This window comes from Trachemys scripta, chromosome 9 (assembly GCF_013100865.1).
Source record: "Trachemys scripta elegans isolate TJP31775 chromosome 9, CAS_Tse_1.0, whole genome shotgun sequence".
NCBI classification, from domain to species: domain Eukaryota; kingdom Metazoa; phylum Chordata; order Testudines; family Emydidae; genus Trachemys; species Trachemys scripta.
Genome location: NC_048306.1, coordinates 99,220,846 through 99,243,350, shown reverse-complemented (window position 1 = coordinate 99,243,350; position 22,505 = coordinate 99,220,846). Strand labels below are relative to the sequence as shown.

The following is a 22,505-nucleotide window of genomic DNA, read 5'->3' as shown; positions in this document are numbered from 1 at the left end:
AAACTTCCTCCTAGAGCCTGCACCCCAAACCCCCTCCCGCACCCAAATTCCCTCCCAGAGCCTTGGGCAACTCTGTGGGGACGGGGGAGACTTGGACCATTCTGGGCACCACCAAAAATTATACGAACCTGCCGCCCCTAGGGATGTTCCTAGGGCCGTGTAGTCAGTTTAGTTCACCGGCATTTCGGTTCCCTGGAATGTCTTTTGTCTTCCAGTGTTGGTTTCTGTGCACCTTCTGTGGACTCCCTTGCCCTGCAAGCTGTACAGACACAGGACAAAAAGACACCCCCAGCCCCAGCACAATCTCCAGCCTTTTCCTCACCACGTATCAGTCCAGAAGCAATAAACAAAACTGAAGATAAAGTTAAAGCTTCTTTTTATTCACAAAGACCTTCGACCACTTCAGTGTAAACTCCTGGGGCCTGATCCCCCTGTTGCCAAAGCTAAGGGCAAAGCACCCACTCAACAGGGTCAAGCCCTCAGGTTGACTGTGAACCCCAGGAGTGTCACCTTACTGCTCCGACAGCCCCATTGATTCCAGCAGGGCTGGTCGAGAAGTAAGGTGCTCCAGAGTGCTCCGTGTTCTTGCCATCTCCTCCGCCCGTGCACGGGTCGGATTTCCACCTGATTTGGTTTCAATCCAGCTGCATCCAGCTGCAGCTCTTAACTTTCAAGTGCAAATATGTGACACTACAGAAGGAAAAAAAACCACATTACAGTACATTTCCCATTAGTCTTTTTAAATAGTTACATGCAACGCAGCTTCTCCCACAAAGCTAGGAGACGCCCCTAGCTCGGTACCGAACAGAAGGAGCAACCTTCTCCTGTCCACTGCACCCAAGAAGACCCACTGATTTCAGCTGGGTGCTGCAGCTCTTGTGGCGATTAGAACGCATCAGAGCTGCAATCGGTTTCATAGTATCCGTTTAGACTGCAGCCACTGGCATGCATTCACAAATTTCTCCCAATGTTAAGATTTCTTAGTAGGGTCAAACCCAGCAGGAAGTCAAAAGAGGCAGGTTTGTGCTCCATTTGGAATGACTGGGGAGCCCAGGGACTGAAATATCAGTGCTGCAGGTCAGCATTAGTTTATCCGTGAGGTGGCACTGTGGCAGCTTGTATCCCTCGCCCGTAAGCAAGGCAGAACTGGGCTCGAACAGTCTATGGTAGCATCTTCCAGCAGGTGCCCCCGCATCCACCTTCCAGCCCTAAAGATCCCATCCTTTCCCACTGGTTTACCCTCTCCCATCCTTTAGACCCAGCTTTGCCATCACCATCCTAATGAACGAGGAGGACTGGCAAGGCCTCTCTTTGGAGCCCAGCGTCACTGGCCAATAGGGTAACTGCTGAGTGACACATGACTGTACCTCTTTCCTCCCCTCCCGGCCCCCAAGGGATGGAGCATGCGGCCTCCTGCAGTGCAAGAAACCAAGGACCGGGATGAACGTGGCTCTCCGCCACGGCAACACAGGGCTCAAACCACATGTCCATTAGTCCAGATCCTCAAGCGTGTTCTGACTGCACGTCTTCCTTAGCAGCAAACAATTGCTTGCGGCCTGCTGGCGGAGGGAAGGACCCCGATGAAGGCTGCCGTAAAATGTCAGTCATTCGAGCGGCTGTCCAATACGGGGAAGAAGGAGAGTCAGGGGCTGGCGTAAAACCGGGCGCAGCGTGTACAAATAGTGCAGATGCTGCCACCAGGCCTTCCTGTCCGAAAGCCTCCGAGAAAGCTGTAGAGAGACGACAAACAGAAGGAGAAGCATGGTCGGGCTCCTGACCCATCAGCGGGGCTGCGCTCAGATCTGACAGGTCCTCTGGTGTTTCGTTTTCTTCCCCCTTTCTGGGGTGACAGGCTTCTCTTCAGGGAACACGATGACGGCATATTCCGTGTTGTCAGGTGGGTAACTCTCCACCGAAGCCTCTGTGTGTTCATCCTGCTGGAATTCCAACACGCCATAATCCACCGTGTACGTCGTCACCTGTTCTTTCTGCTGTGCAAACAACAAGAGAGGGCGTTTTTACTAAGAGTCACAGCCACACACGCCTGGCTTCTCTACGTACCCCACACACAGGCAGACGCACTCACACAGATTCAGACCTTTTACGGCCAGAACAGACCACTGTGACCGGCCATTCTGACCTCCCGTAGAGCACAAGCCATAGGACCTCAACCAGTACTTCCTGCCTCAAGCCCAGAACTTCTCTTTGAGCAGGAGGGTATGTTTTTAAAAGCCTTGATTTACAGATTGCACCCAGCAGGAATTTTCCTCCAGGGCAGATTGGCAGAGGCCCTGAAGGTTTTTTGCCTTCCTCTGCAGCATGGGGCAGGGGTCACTTGCTGGAGGATTCTCTGCACCTTGAAGTCTTTAAACCACAATTTGAGGACTTCAATAACTCAGACATAGGTCAGAGGTTTGTTACAGGAGTGGATGGGTGAGATTCTGTGGCCTGCGTTGTGCAGGAGGTCGGACTAGATGATCATAATGGTCCCTTCTGACCTTAAAGTCTATGAGTCTATGAGACTCGACCAGATGCAGAATCCACCGCCTCCCCAGGTAGGTGGCTCCAGTGGTTAATGACCCTGAATTAAAAACATGCACCTGGCTTCTAGTCTGAATTGGTCTAGCTTCAGCTAAGTAGGTACTTATGGACTGTGATCAAGTTACCTCTTGACCTCCTCTTGGATAAGCTAAATAGATTGAGCTTCTTTAGTCTCTCACTAGAAGGCATTACTAGAGAGCATCCAACTCTATGAAATCAACATGGCAGCAGTCAAAACACCTTGCACTGTAATCCCATCAGCTCTCACAACCTCAGAGGGTTGGACTTGGCTAGTAACTGGACGTTACTGCAAGGGACGGGGGGTGCTAGTGATTTCGCAGGGAGCTCTCCTCTGTGCGTCAAGGCTGGCCCAGGTGCCCCAGGGTGGCAGTCGGACACACCACGGGTGCCACCTTTGGGGCCTGACATACAATCAAGGTCCACCCGCTCCTGGCCCTTTTATCAAAAGGAGGGACGTTAATCCAATTGTCCCGGCCCAACTCCAGCTCAGAGAATTGCTTTCTCCCGCTGGCTGTTTCCAATGCAATATTCTTCGCTGTGCTCTGGGGCTGCCGAGCACGGACACCACATTAGCGATCCGTATCAGAAGGGTTTGTGTCACTGCTCAGAGCGCTTGGGGGCTATTTGGGGACAAAAGGGGCCATACAAACAGACAGTCACTCCATTACGATTATTGATCATAACGATCCATTGCCTGCAAAGCAAAGTACTTCAGCTGCATCTAAGAGTATTTCATTCTGTTTCTTTTCTCTCTCTCTCCTTTCTCCCGGTGGCACTGGCCCGAGAAGGACTCGGACTGGGCTGTGGGGACGGGTGAGGAGCTGTGGCATTGTGCAGTTCTGCCTGCCGCCCTGGCATGGATCTGGGCACTTGCTACTGAAGATCTGACAAGCCCAGGTTCTTTCCTGCCAGCCGCACGTGAGCGACGGGGAACTTACCAAGAGTGCGTTTTCACGTTGTGGTTTCTGCTGCCCTGCAAAGTAACACATTTGGTTAGACCATGCACAGGAGCTGGGCTGCAGTGAACATCACAAGGGGAGTGGGCGTCAGAGTTAGCTCTGCTTCCCGCGGCATTGCAGCTCCCTGCAAACGACTCTGGGGCTGCACAGACGCCTTCCCTCGGCAAGATCCCACTGGAGGATGTGCCGACATCCACCGATCCAGACATAGGTCCCCAAAGCTCCCCTCAAAGCCAGCGGGAGAGTCACTGGCACACGGACTGCAGGGCTGGGCCTGGCATTCTGGAGCAGAGGCCCACCGTGGGGAGAATCGTGCCCTGTTTTTCTACTCCAGCGCTCCAATCGTGAGCAGTTGATCACTAGGGCCTGACCCGATCCTGCTCTATTCAGGTTCTTCTCCCAGGAGCACGAGTGAGGGAGCTAAGCTCCTGAATCCCAGCCACCAGCCCAGGAATCCAGACGGGGAGAGCTCTGCTGGGACTGGTGGGCTGGAATCGCCTCACAGGTCTCTGGGCAGCAGCCGGGAGTCTCCCTGGCCAGGCTGCACCCTCAGTTTCTGGTAGCCAGCAGCCAGCGTTCTGCCGGCCTAGTGGAAAGACCAGCCGGTGGATACACAATAAATGCGCCCCCGCTCTGCTAGCCAAGGCTGCAGCAGGCTCATCGAGTCCGGCTGCCGCTGGACAGAGACAGAGTGCTGCACTGAGTGAGCCGGCCAAGCCTTGCCTGGCTCTGGCTGAGCCGAACAGCTGGGGACCCTGCACTCACACAGCCCTGCCCACCGTGGGCTCACTAAGGCCCAGGCCTGAGGAAAGGGAGCATGGAGGGGAACTCTGGGAGGCATGACCCTGCTCCAGTGGGAGGGCACCAACCACACCTTCTCTTGGGGCCCCACAGACAGCTCCACAGGCCACGGCCCCACCCAACCCAGACAGGGGCTGGGGGCTCACTGCCCTTTACATGGGGGCTCCAGGCAGGGGGAAGGCTCCTTGTACCGTCCCCACCACTGGCCCTACAATGGGCCAAGCCAATCTAATGCGGGGTTGGGGGAATGTCAGAGATTTGGGGCCCAAGCCTGGGAGGCACTGAGCACCGGCCACTCCCAGTGAAGCCAGGGGGAATTTCACCCGAGTTAACATCCCGGAAGGGCCCCAGCGTTCGGCCCACTGAGCTCAACAGCACTCAGCACCTCTCAGGATGGAGGCAGAATGGCTGAGCTAGCCCTCCCGTCCACAGCGGCCCTGTCGGGTCAGTCTCTACAAGCCTCTGCTCACCACAGTCCCTGAGCACCCCTCCTGCCCCCCACCCTTTTTTCTGCAGCTAGCCCTGGCTTTCCCCCAACGGCAGCACCGGAGGGGAAGGGCAGCAGAGGCAGCAGAAGGGCCCCGCTCGCCCTGCCACGACGCACCTCCCGTCCGGCGCGCGGTGATGAAGAGTATGTAGGTGATAAGCCCCAGCAACACGGCCCCGGCGATGATCAGGCCAATGATGACTGGCACTTTAAAGTCGCCCACCAGGTCGTCAACAGTCACGTTGGGAACGGTGGTGGTCCATCCGTCTAGGGAATTGCAAATAAAAAAGAAGAAACGTTACAGTCTCTGTAAAATACAAAGCAAACCACGTCCTCTCCTCCAGCACGACGTGGCTGGAGTTAACAGCTCTTAAGGGAGCCCTACACCCATTGAGTTTTGTGGCATAAGCAGGACTTAACTGGTGTTCCCGGCTCGCACCAGCCCGCTGGACAGAGGTGAATTTCACACAGTTTGTCAGACCTAGCACTGGTGCTGTTGTCACACCGTGGGGTCATATGACGGGACTGCCCGTGATAGCGGGGGAATGGATGCAATGACCCAGCATGTCCCTTCCAGTCCTATCTTCCTAGATCTCTGATTCTCATCTGTACAGTGCCACCCAATCAGTCCAGGCCCCCTGCTTAGCTCCAGCTTCTATTTCATTTGATCAAAACAAGGGCAAGGCAAAACAGTTGTACTCAAAATAACGCAGTGCCCCCTCCCCCATTCAATCCAGTGGTTCTGGGTAATAGGGTCAGTGGGAAGAGGCTCTGGCCCAGTGTAGGACTGTGTAACGAATTGGTGGCCACATATGTACAGGCACCATCCGTCAATATTAGCAGCCAAACCCAGAACCTTTGCACCCAACACACATCTGTATCAGCTGATGTAAGAACATAAGAACGGCCATACTGGGTCAGACCAATGTAGCCTGTCTTCTGACCGTGGCCAATGCCAGGTGCCCCAGAGGGAATGAACAGAACAGGGCAACTATCAAGTGATCCATTCCCTGTCATCCAGCTTCTGGCAGTCAGAGGCTTAGGACACCCAGGACTTGGGGTTGCACCCTGACCATCTTGACTAATCGCCATTGAGGGACCTGGGAGATACAGGTGTAATCCCATTAGCTGTGTGTAAGTAGGAGGCTGTCAGAGTCACTTGATTGTTTGCCAGAGGGGAACATAGTCACACGGACTAAGGCAATTAGAGCTGCTAGATTGGGGGGGAGGATTTAATTCACAAAACAAATTGAAATGTTTCCATTTCACAGGCTCCAAATGACCTCTTCTCTCTCTCTCTCTCTCTCTCTTTTTTTCAAAAACTTTCATGCCATTTTCAAATCAAAAAGATTCCTGAAGTGGTCGATGACGTTGTTTACTGAGAAACGTGCTTTTGGTGAGCATAAAAGCCCCCCCTCCAACGTGTTTTGGCAAATGAAAGAATGCCGATAACCATTTCAAGGACCGTTTCTATGTTTTCCATCAAAACCATCACCAAAAATGGTTTTTCACAACATTTTTCCTTTCTGAAAAAGGCCACTTTTGACCCCCCAAAATAGGTTTGAAAAGTTTCATCCAGTGCTAAAGTGAAGGTAGTGCACTCTGACACAGCAGGGGCGCTGGAACAATTTATAGTGGGGGTGCTGAGAGCCATTGAACCAAACTGTGAACCCTGTGTATAATGGAAACCACTTGAAGCCAAGGGGTGTGGGGGGGCTGCACACACACCCACACCCCTAGTTCCAGCACCTATGTTACGCAGTGAGCTCTGTGGGGCAGGGACCAGCTTTTTGATCTGTCTGTACAGCGCCTAGCACCATGGGGTCCTGGCCCATGATGGGGGCTCATCGGCACTTCCATAAGAACAGATAATAATAATAATAGTCCCTGCTCGTCCCATGCATCTTACAGGAGTTCAAACTCCACCTGCAGTACCCTTTTCTAGTACAGCTGCATAAATACAGACATCAGGGTTATCGGGGGCGTGAGTCTTCGGCATCTAAAACATGCAACTTAAAGGAGCTGGGCTTCAGTGGAAGAGCGAGAGATGCTTATGGACTCGGGCTTCCACCTCCCTGTTGACTGTGGTGTCGGGACATACACGGCCATGGGGGAGAGGTCCTTGCAGCGGCAGCAGATAATTAGCTGAGGTGGGACAGTAAAATAAGAAAATATCCATGGCCGAGTGACTGCTGCCGGGTAAAATGCCACGGTTTATTACTTTCTGCAGCATCGTAACTGTGCACCGGGTGCTTGATGTGGGTCAAGCTCTCCCCCACCAACTTGCTTTCAGTTACCTGCAGGGAGCCCAGTGGGGCCTGCCCCAGCACAGATTTGGCCTTGATTCAGGTCAGCTGCTGGGAAAGTGGCCATGTGGTTTGTAAATGTCACACCAGAGACAGTTACTACTTTCACTCTGGCCAGGAAATCACACATTACAGCATCTAGCCCTGGGGGCCCTGGTCCCAGAGTGGTGCCTTTGGGTGCTACCGTAATATATTGGTTGGAAAGAGGAGCCCTGACATAGCCCCTGCAGAGCAGCAAGTGAAGGCTCTGGCTGACCACTGGCAGAAGTGACCTCCACAGCGAGAGATGCTGATTGATTTGAGCAGCTGGGAACCGCCCATTCTAACCTAGCTGGTTAGGGCATCAAGGGGTGGGGGGAATTCTGGCCTGGAAATATCACTCAGCCCACAGACCAACAGAGCATTGTAGCAAATCTTCAGCCGCACTGCGTCACGCAGACGCCTGGAACTTCCCCGCAGCACGGAGGACAGAGCTCAGCCTCTCCCGCTCCAAACACACAAGCCCCTACCCCCAGAGCTAAAGCAGGGTCTATGGCACACGGCCGGGCGCTCTGAGCCCCTCCAGCAGAGGGCTGCGGTAGACACGCGTACAAGCTGGTTCGTTATACTGTCTCTGAAACAAACCTGTTTGTTCGTTTGTAACTGTGAGCTGGGACACGTTGCTTTCCATCACTTTACTGGGCGAGGAGAAAGCGATCAGCCCGCAGAAGTACTCGCCACTGTCATTCTTGGTTAGGTCCAGTATCTTTATCTCAACAGAAGAGGTATGGTTGATGAGGGTGAATTTCTCTTGGATTTTAGGTTCATTCCCATTAAACTCGGCAATTTTTTCTGTGCGAGTGGCATTGATCTTTTTGTACCAGTTTAAACTATAATCAAACTGAGGGAAGTTCGCCTCGGAGATATTGCAGAAGAAGCTGGCTGTGTCGCCCACAGGCCTGGATAGCTTCTCCGGGGAAAATGTCACTGTTTCAGAGAAAGGAAAGAAACAAAGAACAGGACACCGTGATCAGCAGGAGATTCACTGATGGGCCTCACGGGCACATTGTACAACCATTATTATTTATTTATTCTCTGTATTACCGGCACATCCAGCAGCCCTAGGGCTGAACCAGAACCCCCCTGCGCTGGGTGCCCCACAAACACAGAACAGACAATGGTTATTATTGATTGTGTGGTAGCACCTAGAGGCTTCAGTCAAGGATCAGGGGCCTGTCGTGCAAGGTGCTGTACGAATTAGTAGAACAAAGGTAGTCCCTGCCCTGGAGTGTTTGGATCTTTGGCCTTTCCCAATCCCCCCACCACTAAAAGCAGAGGGAGGATCCAGCCCCAATGTATGTACTATCTGACAGCCTGAGAAACCGTTAACCATGGGTATGCTCCAGCGCAGCAAACACTGCTCCCCTTAGACAAAAGGAAATTCAACACTGTTGTGCCTGTCTCACAGGCACTGGGAAGCTCTGTGCAGTCCTTGCTGGGGATGCTGCATTCTCAGGCTATGCCCAAGCCTCCTACCGCAAAGCTGCACAGAGAGGCAGTGTGATTCAGTGGGTAGCGCACTAGACTGGGACTCAGAAGAGCTGGGTTAAATTCCTGGCTCAGCCACTGGTGGGTTGGGTGGCCTTGGGCAAGTCACTTGCCTCAGTTTCCCCCTCTGTAAAATGGGACTAACGGTCCCTCTTTTTTAAAGGGCTTTGAGACCAACCGATAGAAGAGTGTTGTAAAGCCTGGGGAAGATGAAAAGTGCTGCACATGTGTAATTAATTGTTTAATTTAGTACTGACTCATTATTATCAGGCAAAAACATGTGGTGAGTCTAAGTGGTGATTACTGCTCTGTCTCCTCCATGTGTGTGCAGAGCAGCGACCAGAATTTAAAGCTAAAACATTTAGCATTGGTTCTTGTCCTTGTTTGTCAGCAGTATGGGGCCCACGCAGAGTCTAGGAAATTTACAAGGCTTCACCTTCCCCTACCTCATTGGCCGCTGGCTGTTCTGAAACCCTCTGGGCACTGAGGGCTTGGAAACCTCCCGGAGAGCTCCATGTACTGCAGAGTTCCCGATGAGTGGGACGCACTCAAGTGTCTCAAGCCAGGCCCTCAAAATCTCTAGTCACTTTGGCAGATCTTTGCCGGAATTAAAAAGTATGTATTACCCGTTTGTTGTGTCTACCTTCTCAAGTGGAAGCTCTTTATCTGTATGTACCACATGGGACTAAATACAAAGTCCTGCTGGCCAAACTCCATTGAAATCAATGGGATCTTGACAGCAAAGGGTCTGGTGTTGGTGCTAAATAACTAGCTAACGTTTAATCATTGGTAATAACTGTTCTATTAAATGTTTATACGGGGCCCAATTCGGCTCTCGGTTGCACCCACTTGACCGCAGAGGAACTTCCAGCTGTTTCATATGAAAATTAGGATCTATTTTTATACCATGTTAGTCATCCTTTCTGTGGCTGATTTTGCCTCTGAAAGCCAGCAGGTGAAACTGACGCAGAGTCGATTTACAGGGTGGGGTGGGGGCATAACTGATTGTGTACCTGATTCAAATCAGGGTGCGTGAAGCTACCCTGCCTGCCTTGAGAAGCCCGCGTGGTTAGTTGGAAAGGTACTCGTGTTGCCTCATTTGTCGCTCTCTGTCACCTCTTCTCTTAGCCGGGTGTTGAAGGAGTAATAACACAATCAACTCTGTAGCAACAGACTGATGGCCTAGCCTCCGAATTCTGGGTCGTTTCGCGTCTGTGCTCGGCCTGTGGCACACCCATTGACATCAGCTGCATGGACCGGGCCAACGATTGAGGGTGGAGTATGGCCTATGGCATCACCGCAGGACTGAGGCAAGTGATGATTCAAGGGTGCAAAGACGGAGACAGTGGACTCTAGCTCATACACAGAGACCCCCTAAGGCCAAGGCTTTCCAAAGTGAATAGTTATTTTAGGCGCCTGACTATAGACACCTTCAAGGGACCTGATCTTCAAGTACTGAGCTGCCCGACCCAGAGAACTCTCATGCGGCAGGCCACGGCATGTCAGGCATACCTGCCTCAGTTTCCCCCTTAGGTAACCCAAGTGCTCTACGCCAGGCTCTCTTGCTTCAATAATACCCTTCCTTGGGGACAGTTCATTACAAAAACATGATGCAAATAAGTCCGTAACCCCAAGTCCCAATCACTATCCATTTCCAATACGCAGTATAAGCCGTCTTTAAAACTCAAGACATCTCATCCCTCAATGCCCACCTAACACAGCCCGGCACCTTGGACCATGCCCGAACTCTCTGTAAGTCCTTGTCTTTTCCTCTGACCCGGGACAGCCACCCCAGTCCTTCTAATTAGACTGTAACCCTGCTCTTCCCAGCGGGAACCCCTCCCAGCCGAGCATCCGTCACTCCCCCTGCCCCTCTCCCAGTTCCTTGGGGTCCGGCGCTCTAGTCCTGGGGATAGCAACAGTCACCTCTGCTGCTCTCCTGCCTTCTCCCAGGTCCCAAACACGCCGTCTCTGGCAGCTCCCATCTCCAGCCTTCTTCTGCTGCCTCTGTCTCACCAGGTCTTTCTTGCACCGGGACTGTCACGCCCCAGTCCCAGGGGACTCTAGTAGTCACTCCCAGAGATCTTCCTGCTTCTGGCCTCTCTCCCTATTCCCAGTGAGTACCCCACATCTGTTCTGTCTCGTCCCCTTTCCAGACGGACTCTGTGTCCTGATTCACCCAGGGGCCCCACGGGCCTCCTCTTATAGCCCACTGGGGCCAGCTGGCCCAGCACAGGTGCACTGGCCCTGCTCCTTAAAGGTGCACTGCCCCCCCCGCCCCAAATCTTGGCCTGTATCCATTACTGTCACCTTGCTTGCCTCACCCACCCACTGCTTCTTGCCTTAGCCTCAGCAATGAAGTGTCTGGGGCAGGAGCTGTCTTTCCACTGAATAGTTGCGTAGGGCCCAGCAGAAGGGGGACGGCTCTCTGACCGTGTGTTCCTAAGCACTACTGCAACCACAGCGACACCAACCGTAATCATCACGATCATTTTAAATAAAGTGTTGACTGTCCCCATCTGCTCCCGTCCCCTGCAATCATTAATAACCTGTCTAAAGTGCCTCGAGGGATCGCCCCGAGGGATCAAAGCAAGAGCTGAACCTCCAGGGGAACTACAGTCCTCAGCCACTCCCCTGAGATTGCCGGCAACCGTGTCAGATGTACCCCCTCAGCCCTGGACTGAGACCACCAGCTCCTTTCCCTGAGGCCACCCAGCTGCTGGCGGACAGTGACCAGCCTGTGACTGGAACTCGCTGCCTAGCAGGGAAAGGCTCCATCCCTATGGGAGCTCCCCTGGGACAAAGTGGGAATTTTTTGTAACATGAAGCCTATGTGTGCCTCAGTTTCCCCCCATGTTAGGCACTGCTACCCAGCAAAGGGGAAAGAATTAAGTTGGCTCTCAGGACAGACTAAGAGACATAGGTGTCGCCGAGCTGTCTGAACAAACTGCATGGCTCATTCAAAGAACTGGCCGAGGCCAAATCATATCAATGGAAAATGCGAGAAGACAATGGAAAAAACCAATGGGCAGAATACTCACACCTAGCAATCAATGACCCGGACGCTCCTGTCGCCTAAATACGAGCGACACCCACCCATGTGCCCATGTGCAAGGAGCTGCCCGTTCTGGTCTTGGCTCACTAGTGTTTATCAGCTGGGCATCCGTGCACGAGGGCTGTGAACTCAGCATGGCCCAGCCTGGAGAACAAAGGGCTGAGAGGTGACTGGCAGGGAATAAAGAGCTGGTTTCTGGCTCTCTGTGATGCTGGCAGACCAGGTGCCAGCTCATGCCAGGATCCCCAGGCCTGACAGGTACAGGGCTGGAACCATCTGGCTCCCCTGGGTGTTAGGATCATTAAAATAGGTGTAAGAATGATAAGAATGTGTTTAGACGTTATTGAATGCTGGTGAGGTGCTGCCTGCATTAATCTCACTTATAACATCTGTACCCCATAGTGTAAGGCAATATTTGTATTGTGAGCCTCTGTGGCTGTGTAAATCACCAGACAGGAAGGAGACATGAACTAGTATCAAGTGCTGATCTCTAACAGAAGGTGTTATGCCCTGCCCAATTATTATCATTAAAAAGGGCAAACGGCTCAGCTGTCCTGCTCTTCCCCCCCGCACCCTGCATGGCGAGGAGTCATGCAAGGGAATTCCTCCCATCAGCTGAGTTTGCAGCCCCGAGCATATGGCAGGAGGGCGATAAAAACCCCAAAGAGAAGGAACGGACTATCTCCATGCTGCTTGGACTCTGGGGGACAAGGTTTTTATACACAAGCAAGAGATGCCCAGTGCTTAGCCTGGGGTAGCCCTAAAGGACGTAGAGAGCTTGCTTTTTTTATCTTTTGAAACTTAAGATTGTAACCCATTTGTGTATCTATGTTTGCCTGCTTTAACTGTGTAAATAACTCTCCTGTTTCCTTTACATATTTAATAAATCTGTACGTAGTTTATTATGGGATTGGCTACAAGCATTGTCTTTGGTGTAAGATCTAACGTGCAACTGACCTGGGATAAGTGACTGGTCCTTTGCGGCTGAAAGTAACCTGAATGTTGCTAAGTATCAGAGGGGTAGCCGTGTTAGTCTGAATCTGTAAAAAGCAACAGAGGGTCCTGTGGCACCTTTAAGACTAACAGAAGTATTGAAGCATAAGCTTTCGTGGGTGAATGCCCACTTCATCAGACGCAAGACTTGCAGTCTGCCCTGAGGTTGATACTCACGTCTCATGTCATGGTAGGCAGCATTACACTCTCTCCTGGGACTGACTAAGGAAGTCAGAAAGAGACAGAGCCTGGAAATGGAGCTCACTACAGCTTGGCTGGGGAATTGCTCTGGCTTGACCAGAATGGCCGATACCTTCACCTCTATTTCTTTGCGCTAACCCAAGGACTTCCCATGCGGTGTCCAGGTGACTAATAAATCCTATGCTGCTTGAGTAAAATTAAAAAAAATTAATGGAGATATCCTTTCTCCTAGTACTGGAAGGGACCTTGAAAGGTCATCAAGTCCAGCCCCCTACCTTCACTAGCAGGACCAAGTACTGCTTTTGCCCCAACTCCCTAACTGGCCCCCCCTCAAGGATTGAACTTACAACGCTGGGTTTAGCAAGTCACTGCTCAAACCACTGAGCTATCCCTCCCTCCTAACAGTCACTGCAAACACGAGGTGAGGTGAACTAGTCCCTGAGGCGGGGACCAGTCCCGACCAGGAGTCTCAGGTGGACTCGCTGAGCAGAGTTCCTGGTGTGAAACAGGAGTGCTGGAGCCCAGTAGCTCAGTCTAGGAAGCAGTCAGGCAGCATGGCCAACACTGAAGGAAGAGTGGGACCCTGTGGGGGGTCTGGCTTCCTCCCAGAGACTGTTCAAAAGCTGGGACAACTTGTTCGACGCACTTGTGCAAGGATGCCCAGCTGATAAACACTAGTGAGCCAAGACCAGAACGGGCACTTCCGGGCAGATGGGCCCACGGGTGGGTATCGCTCGTATTTAGGCTACAGGAATGTACAGGGCTGCAGCCATTTGCAGCACGTCTCTAGGGACATTAACGTTAACCCGGCCATTAATTAACATTTGACATGACCTATTTTATGATTGTATTTTAATTGCTTATGAGCATCATTGGCAAAATCCTGGAGGAGGCGATGGCTTTATATACACAAGCCCAGACTGTGAACCCTTTACTTCCATTGACTGAAGTTAGATTCAAGCTAGATTCATTGGGAGGAAGAGGTTCACAGTCCGCCCCACAATTAGTATCATTAATTACTGATAATAAACTTCTCGGGCGCTTTCCCCAATAAATCTCTCTATCCAGATTAGAGCTGGTCTTGAGCCCGGCTAGATGGCAGTGTTTGAAATCCAGATCTAAATCCAGATTTTTGACTTGAGCCCCTTGCTCACACAGCTTGAGAGATAGACGTTAAATTAATGGTCATTCCGATTTCCCAGGAAAAAGCAGTAACAGGGCGTTTCTCTCACCAATTACAAGCGCCAGTGATCCGAGCTGACAATCCCCTTGAAAGCCCTAGAGATTAATAAACATATAAATCCCTTTTATTAAACACAGAAGATCAAAACCTCCTGGGTCCAATCCTGGATGCTGGCACACAATTCCCTCCGCTTCTATGGAAATTTCAGAGAGGCAAGGAAGTTTACAGAAGTTATGAGGCTTCCTTACGAGATAGGAGATTAGAAGGACAATTGGTCTGTTGTGACGCGGCATATCCCCTGGTTACGAATAAATGACTAAGGACATTCAAGATGAGAAGAGACAACTGGGGAATCATTGCAGATTCCCATAGTGGGCTCTTTGGGGCAAGGGTTGTCCTTTTGCTGTGATGGTGCCACACTTAGCATTCTTGGATGCTGGTCCATGACTGGTGCTCCTACTGCTACGGTAACACACACATCGTAATAATCATTAATATGTAAGCAAAGGAGTTTGTTTGGGTTTTGCACTGCTCAATAGGTTTTAATTTGTGTGGTTGGATTTTATCTGACTTAGAAAATATTAGGCAGGTTTGGGGTTTTTTTTTTTTTTTTTACAAAATGCTGTTTGCGCTGAATGCAGCAGGCAGAGGACTTTATAACCCGACACTGCTTTTTTTTAAACTAGTTCTAAAACAAAATCCAGAAATTGCTCGTTTCCAGAACTTGTTTTACCACATTTCGAACCCACTCAAAAACTCGTCACAGCTGGAGGTCCTTTTGGCTCTGCCAGATGTGATTTCTGTGCCTTTGATTTCATTTCTTTTTCCCTTCGCTCAGCCTCAAAGTCAGACAATGACTGTCAGGCCAGAGTCTTTATTGTCCCCGTAGCACAGGATGCCAGTCTCTTACAGAGGCAGATTTTTGTTTCATTTTTCTCCCCATGGCATTTTGACTGGGCTCGTCACCTACGGATCTCAGAGTGCTTTACAAGTGTGGGTACATCTCGTTAACCCCCTTTTGCTGTTGGGCCCCCCGGGGCACAAAGACAGGGCGTGGCCTGGCCACACATCAAGTCAGGGGCAAAGCAGGCACAGAATCCCGGGTGCCCTGACTCTCAGCCCCATGCTCTGTGCCAGCCCACGCCACGTTCCATTTTCAGAAGACCCCCTGAACAACAATGGATTCAGGGCCTGAACCCCAGAGATCAGGCCCTGAATGAAGGGAGGATTGGGGGTCAGGGGCGGGGCGAAACTCCAGAAAGTTTTGCCAAACCCAACTTTTCATATGATAACACATCTAGCCGTTCCACTGCCCCCCCGCGCGACTATTTGCTTCCCCTTCCACTATTTTCAGGCTTCTCCCTTCAAACTGAGCAGTGATGGGGGCTGGATCGGGGCCCCGCATCCACACCGAACATTTGCGTTTGTTTCTATCCTGGGGGCTTTTCCCGGATGCTGGCGGCCTGGGCATTTCAGGTCCAGCCTTTGGCTTTCCTGCCTTCTCACTGCCAGGGCTATTTCCACCGCTCGCACGGCTCTAAGCCTAGCAGACGCTCCCCGCCGGCCGTAAGCCGCACCGCCTTTGTGTTCAGGAGCACGCCGCCCAGATACATACCAAGCTGGGAGAGCAGCAGCACTGGCCTGCAGGTCAGCAGCACCACACAGATGCCGACCACGATCACGAGCATCGTCCCTGGCGTCGCCTTCGAGGGGCCGGGAGCTCTCTGGGGGTCGGCTTCCTCCCCGGCACGTGCAATGCACCAATCAGGATCCAAGCTGCTATGCCTGTGTTGCGTGGCAGGAGGACGCTCCGGGGGCTTGCGTCCTGGCCAGGCCACCTCGTGCCTCGCGTCCCAGCGGCACTGTTCCCCCGGGGGCTGCACGGCGGCCGTCGACTGACTGCAGCCGAAGCAGAAGTGGAAATGAAACGTACCCATCTCGGCTTGAGAGGGAAACCCTCCCTGCCACCCGCCCCCGTTTTTCCCCTCCTCCTCCTCCGACACAGCTCGACAGCTGCGCCCGACCCTGCTCCCCCGCTCGGCAGCCAGGAGCCTCAGCGGGTTCCCACGCGCCAGTCACCCGCACAGAAGAGAAAGCGGCATCAGCAGAACGTTAGGGGTCGGAGGCACGAGACCACAAGTGAAGGGGGAGGGGGCCCTGCGCCGCATTTCCTTTGCCACACACTTGACGTCACCCACAGGTTGCTCCTGCCAGGCAAACTGCTCTGTGTTTTCTGCTTGTGGCTGGGGGAGTGCTTATCTCTGTATTAGTTATTCTGACTCTTTATAGGGCTGGTGACAGCTCCCGGCCTGACAGCCCCAGAGACGGGACTCCTCTTTTTATCCAGACAGCAAGTACATCACACTTCCCCTAAGCCCCCACCAGGTCCCCTCAGCCTTTGCCCTTAAGTGGTCACCTCTAGCGGTGGAAAGGGTCTCTCGGCCCCCACGGTCTCCATTTGCTCCTTGGCTTCTCAGCTGAGATTCCCAACCGGGGCATTAGCTAGTGCCCATGGCTTGAGATGGGGACACTTAGCGACGGGGAACTGGAGTGAGGCCACCAAACTCAGTTCATGAAGGCCGAACAGCCATTAGATGGCATCCATTTTGATTCATCACCCACCTAGCCTGGATTCAGACCTACAATTCACAGGCCATTATCAATCCACTGAGTTATCCAGGGAGAGAGAGAGAGAGACAAAGAGAGAGAGAGAGAGATCTTCATGACCTGAGACTGCCAACAAGAGTACCCACTTGTGCCCACACTCAAGAGCTTGAAGTAGATGATGATGGTAGATTTTTCTGCCATCCCATCTCCCAGACTATAACTGTCTAAAATGAAGAGGACTAAAGATAAATGTTATATCCAGAAGGTGCTTCCCCCACACACAAGGGAACTGTATACAGAAAATCTTAAAGCCAGTTTGGCAAGGAAGAGGGCTAGAGGACAATTAGATACCACAGTGCGAGGGGCCGTAGAAAAACCTATGACAGATGATTAGATAGATGATCTATAGCACATGAGTCTTTTCCACCTTGACCCACTTTGCTTCTATGTGTCTGCTGTGCTGACTAACATTTGCATAGGAAATCAACTGTGATGAAACCGCCCCGTTCTATGGTTCTTCCTGCATCTCTTGAATGGAATCTCATTACGTTTAGAGAGTCTCGGGGGAAAATTCATGATTTGTTCTTGTTTGTCATTGTAATCTGATCAATTTCCGTGCTTGCAGAAATGAACCGGGCTGTTGTGGTTAGCTCAGTGACAGCATTCAAATCCAGCAGCAGGGTGGTCTAGATCAGTGGCTCTCAACCAGGGTACGCGTACTCCTGGGGGTACGCAGAGCTCTTCCCGGGGGTACATCAACTCACCTAGAGATGTGCCTACTTTTACAACAGGCTCCATAAAAAGCACTAGCGAAGTCAGTACAAACTAAGACTTGTTTCCACTGCTCTAGATACTATACTCTCAAATGTAAGGACAATATTGATATTCCAATTGATTTATTTTATAATTATATGGTAAAAATGAGAAAGTCGGCCATTGTTCAGTAATAGTGTGCAAGGACACCTTTGTATTTTTTATGTCTGATTTTGTAGACATAAGTAGTTTTTAAGTGAGGTGAAACTTGGGGGTACATGAACCAAATCAGACTCCTGAAAGGGGTACAGTCGTCTGGAAAGGTTGAGAGCCACTGGTTTAGATGGCACAGAGGCCAGCCTGCTAATCAGAGATGGGACAAATGGTAAGATTTCAGATCTGGGGCTGGAGTAGATCTAACGTAGGTCTGATGGGATGTTCACCCCACATCAGCCCTGAAAGGGTTAAAGTGGCCCAGAAGAGGCTAATGAACCTTTACAGTTGCACCTGGGGGGAGGCCCAGGGGTTTATAAATTACTAGTTGCTGATGAAGCGTGGGTGGGAGAGAAGTTGGGAAAGGATGATGAAGATAGGAAATTTGCAGTAGCAAGGGGCTGCCTTGTGGAAGCCTGCAGGCACTCTCTGGGCTTAGAGCGGAAAGAAGGAGAGACCCAGGGGGTGAACAGAAGCCCTGAGCTCCTGTCCCTGAGGGAAGGGCGTACCAGAAGGGTGATGGATAAGGAGATGTGATAGAGAATAGTAGGAAGCAGTCCAGGGACACAGCAGCAGGGTTTGGGATGGAGCACACCTTGGCTGTGGAGCTTAGGGTCCCTGGGCTGGAACCCAGAGTAGTGGGCATCAGGGACGACTCTATGTTTTTTGCTGCCCCAAGCACGGCAGTCAGGTGGCCTTCGGCGGCACGCCTGCAGGCGGTCCACTGGTCACGTGGATTCAGCAGCATTTCTGCGGGTGATCTGCCGGTCCCGCGCCTTCGGCGTACCCGCCACCGAATTGCCGCCGAAGCCACGGGACCGGCGGACCTTCCGCAGGCATTCCGCCAAAGACTGCCTGTCTGCCGCCCTCACAGTGACCGGCAGGCCGCCTCCCGTGGCTTGCCGCTCTGGTGCCTGGAGCCACCCCTGGTGGGCAGGCCGTGGTTCCCCCTAGCAGCCACTGACAAAGTGGTGTAGCCTTGAATTGGAGGACTGCCGGGAATGATACCTGCACAGCCAGTCCAGTCCAGTGAGACTTTGAAACCCCAGAAGGGGAAAACCTGTGGTGACCTGGCTGGAGGGCCAAGCCACCAGCAGGGGGTACTGCAGCTCCTGGGGCGTGAACAGGGACGCAGCACAAACGAGAGACCGAAGTGGGCGTCAGACCAGGCAGATTCCCTCAATGCCTGGCCAGGAGGATGCACACGTGCGGCGAAGGGAAACCCATTACACTAGGGCTCTGGGTTTAGACCTGAGGCTGGATCTGGGCTAGCGTTCTGAGACAGAACTTAATGGCAAGGAAATCTTGCGTTCTGCTTTCTTGAAATGTCAGTCACCATCTGCAGCGGAAATCGGGCGCACTCAGGTGAGCTTGTGAGATTTCTGCCATCTTGGGCCAGAATCTCACAAGAAAGAGCGTTCTTTGGAGATTTTTGGCCTCACCATAACCTTAAAAAAGAGGCTCCTTCTCTCTAGCATCTATCTAAGTGAGTTGGAAGGTTTCAAGTGTCCATCAAAAATCCAGCCTGTTTTACTTCTAGGGGTTTGGGGCTTGGGGTTTTTATGAACACTTGAAAATTGGTCCCAAATGTGGACAATGCGCAAGTTCTTAGTGACGGGTATGGCCTGCCTCACTCCCATGCAGATGAACTGCCAAAAACTAAGCATGGCTGGAACCCTATGCACCAGGTCACAACCCCCAGAGCAGGGAGCCGGGCCCAGCCCCATGGGACAGGAGCCACCGCTATGGGGTGTGTGGGGCAGGCTCGCTCGCTGGCTGGGAGAAGTGTATGTCTGCCTAGAGCCCAGGGATGGGTTAACCTGGCCCTGCTCCTAGCGCACTCGCTTGAAAATTCCAGCAACTGTTGCTCCTTCCCAGGTCTCTCCAGCACCCCATTCTGCCTGCCCCCCCCCCCGACTCTGCAGCGCTGCCCCTCCACAAACCCCTCAGATATTCCCCTGCCTTCTCTCCTGCCCCAGTGCAGTCACACAGCAACACCCCAGCAGCTGCTTTCCAGTGGTTTGGCAACACTTGCTGGTCGGTTTGATTTTTCCCTCGTCTTCTGTTCCTGCACGCATGGCAAAGAATGCCGCCACAAGGGCATCTTCCTTTGGCGCAAGGTGGAAACGTCTGAAATATCACAAAGGCCAGGCTCCCCGGGGGCACCAGCTTTTGGCTGCATTCTACCCCGTGCGGCTGCTGCCCACTCTAACCGGGCTTGTTCGATTAGATTTTACCAGCTGTGGAAAAAAGTCTGATTGTACTAAATGCGAGGCCTTTGATCGCACGTGAGCGTGTGTGTCTGTGGGGGGAGGCACTGCATCAGCTGCTGAGTTTGGGGGGAAAGAGGCCAAAAATGGGCTTGAAATGTCAAACCCGATCTGAGACTTTTCTGCTTTTCTTGTGCCCCCATCTGGGGGAGATGTTAACTGCAACCCTGCAGCCATTTCACGGCCCACTGTGTTTTACCACAGAGCAGAAGTGCTAGCCTGGAGCACTGGCTGGTTCTTAATTGGGGTAACTATATTCTGCTTCCCTAAAATCCTCCTGGAGCTCTACTACAGGGGCTCTCAACCTTCAGGACTCATTTGTAAACCTGGATGGCCTGTTGCAATCCAGCAAATAGCTTTAGTGCAAAACACCTGAGTTATTAAATATGGTTTACCCATGATATATAATCTACACATTAACATAATAAGTACTAACTAAGTACACCATGCTTAGTACACCATAGCCCCGGTTCCTGCAGCTTCTGTCCCGCAGGGCTAGCTGAACTCAGCTCCCCCGCCCCCCGGGGCGTTGTGACCTCCGGGGTCACAGCGCCACTCAGGTTTGGCCTGGCCCCCAGCCCAAATTTGTGTGTGTGGCCATTGCAACCTGGCACAATATAATATTGGGCTATTAAGAAGGCTCCTGTTCTAATAGCACCCACCATCACCAGATAAAGAAACAGATCTTAAGATGGTTAAAGAAAACTTAGTTTGATAGTATCCTGTCTGGCAAGAAATCACTTATCAGTGATTGTGAAATCCTCATTTCTTTATTGTTTTGTCATTATGGTCCCCACTTCTCTATTGTTTATCTGTATGGTCTCTGTCTGGTTCTCTGATGGTTTCTGTCTGTTACATAATTAATTTTCCTAGTGTAAAATAATTAAGGTGGTGGGGTATGATTGGTTAGAGAATTTTGTTACTATATGTTAGGATTGGTTAGTAATAGTTTAGTAAAATGATTGGTTAAGCTAAGCAAGGCTCAAGTTTCACTATATAATCTGGAAAAAAGAACAGGAGTACTTGTGGCACCTTAGTGACTAACAAATTTATTAGAGCATAAGCTTTCGTGGGCTACAGCCCACTTCTTCGGGTGCATAGAATGGAACATATCTTGAGGAGATATATATACACACATACAGAGAGCATGAACAGGTGGGAGTTGTCTTACCAACTCTGAGAGGCCAATTAAGTAAGAGAAAAAAAACTTTTGAAGTGATAATCAAGATAGCCCAGTACAGACAGTTTGATAAGAAGTGTGAGAATACTTACAAGGGGAGATAGATTCAATGTTTGTAATGGCTCAGCCATTCCCAGTCTCTATTTAAGCCTAAATTGATTGTATCTAATTTGCATATCAATTCCAGCTCAGCAGTTTCTCATTGGAGTCTGTTTTTGAAGCTTTTTTGTTGCAAAATTGCCACCCGCAGGTCTGTCATAGAATGACCAGACAGGTTAAAGTGTTCTCCCACTGGTTTTTGAATGTTATGATTCCTGATGTCAGATTTGTGTCCATTAATTCTTTTGCGTAGAGACTGTCCGGTTTGGCCAATGTACATGGCAGAGGGGCATTGCTGGCACATGATGGCATATATCACATTGGTAGATGTGCAGGTGAACGAGCCCCTGATGGTATGGCTGATGTGATTAGGTCCTATGATGATGTCACTAGAATAGATATGAGGGCAGAGTTGGCCTCGGGGTTTGTTGAAAGGATAGGTTCCTGGGTCAATGTTTTTGTTCAGAGATGTGTGGTTGCTGGTGAGTATTTGCTTCCGGTTGGGGGGTTGTCTGTAAGCGAGGACAGGTCTGTCTCCCAAGATCTGTGAGAGTAAAGGATCATCTTTCAGGATAGGTTGTAGATCTTTGATGATGCGCTGGAGAGGTTTTAGTTGGGGGCTGAAGGTGACAGCTAGTGGTGTTCTGTTATTTTCTTTGTTGGGCCTGTCTTGTAGGAGGTGACTTCTGTGTACTCGTCTGGCTCTGTCAATCTGTTTTTTCACTTCAGCAGGTGGGTATTGTAGTTTTAAGAATGCTTGATAGAGATCTTGTAGGTGCTTGTCTCTGTCTGAGGGATTGGAGCAAATGCGGTTGTATCTGAGAGCTTGGCTGTAGACAATGGACCGTGTGGTGTGTCCTGGATGGAAGCTGGAGGCATGTAGGTAAGTGTAGCGGTCAGTAGGTTTCCGGTATAGGGTGGTATTTATGTGACCATCACTTATTAGCTCAGTAGTGTCCAGGAAATGGATCGCTTGTGTGGATTGATCTGAGGCTTAGGTTGATGGTGGGATGGAAATTATTGAAATCATGGTGGAATTCCTCAAGGGCTTCTTTTCCATGGGTCCAGATGATGAAGATGTCATCAATGTAGCGCAAGTAGAGTAGGGGCGTTAGGGGACGAGAGCTAAGGAAGCATTGTTCTAAGTCAGCCATAAAAATGTTGGCATATTGTGGGGCCATGCGGGTACCCATAGCAGTGCTGCTGACTTGAAGGTATATATTGTCCCCAAATGTGAAATAGTTGTGGGTGAGGACAAAGTCACAAAGTTCAGCCACCAGGTTAGCTGTGACATTATCGGGGATACTGT

The 22,505-nt window shown here is 51.3% G+C and overlaps 1 protein-coding gene across 1 annotated transcript; it reads right to left on the bottom strand.

Annotated features, from left to right (window-relative positions):
* Nucleotides 1-1,116: 1,116 nt before the first annotated feature.
* On the bottom strand, nucleotides 1,117-16,011 carry LOC117882394 (programmed cell death protein 1-like). Its single transcript, XM_034780551.1, has 5 exons — nucleotides 15,690-16,011; nucleotides 7,740-8,081; nucleotides 4,927-5,076; nucleotides 3,501-3,535; nucleotides 1,117-1,991 (listed from the first exon to the last, which is right to left on the bottom strand). Exons 1-5 carry the CDS (start codon nucleotides 16,009-16,011, stop codon nucleotides 1,797-1,799), a joined length of 1,044 nt encoding a protein of 347 aa, XP_034636442.1. The 3' UTR covers nucleotides 1,117-1,796.
* Nucleotides 16,012-22,505: the final 6,494 nt, after the last annotated feature.

Coding starts and splice junctions, on each gene's coding strand:
- LOC117882394 (XM_034780551.1), bottom strand. CDS start 16,011: ATGGGTACGTTTCATTTCCACTTCTGCTTCGGCTGCAGTCAGTCGACG. Junction 3,536..4,926: donor CACCGCGCGCCGGACGGGAG/GTGCGTCGTGGC, acceptor GTTACTTTGCAG/GGCAGCAGAAACCACAACGT. Junction 1,992..3,500: donor AACGTGAAAACGCACTCTTG/GTAAGTTCCCCG, acceptor TTGTTTGCACAG/CAGAAAGAACAGGTGACGAC.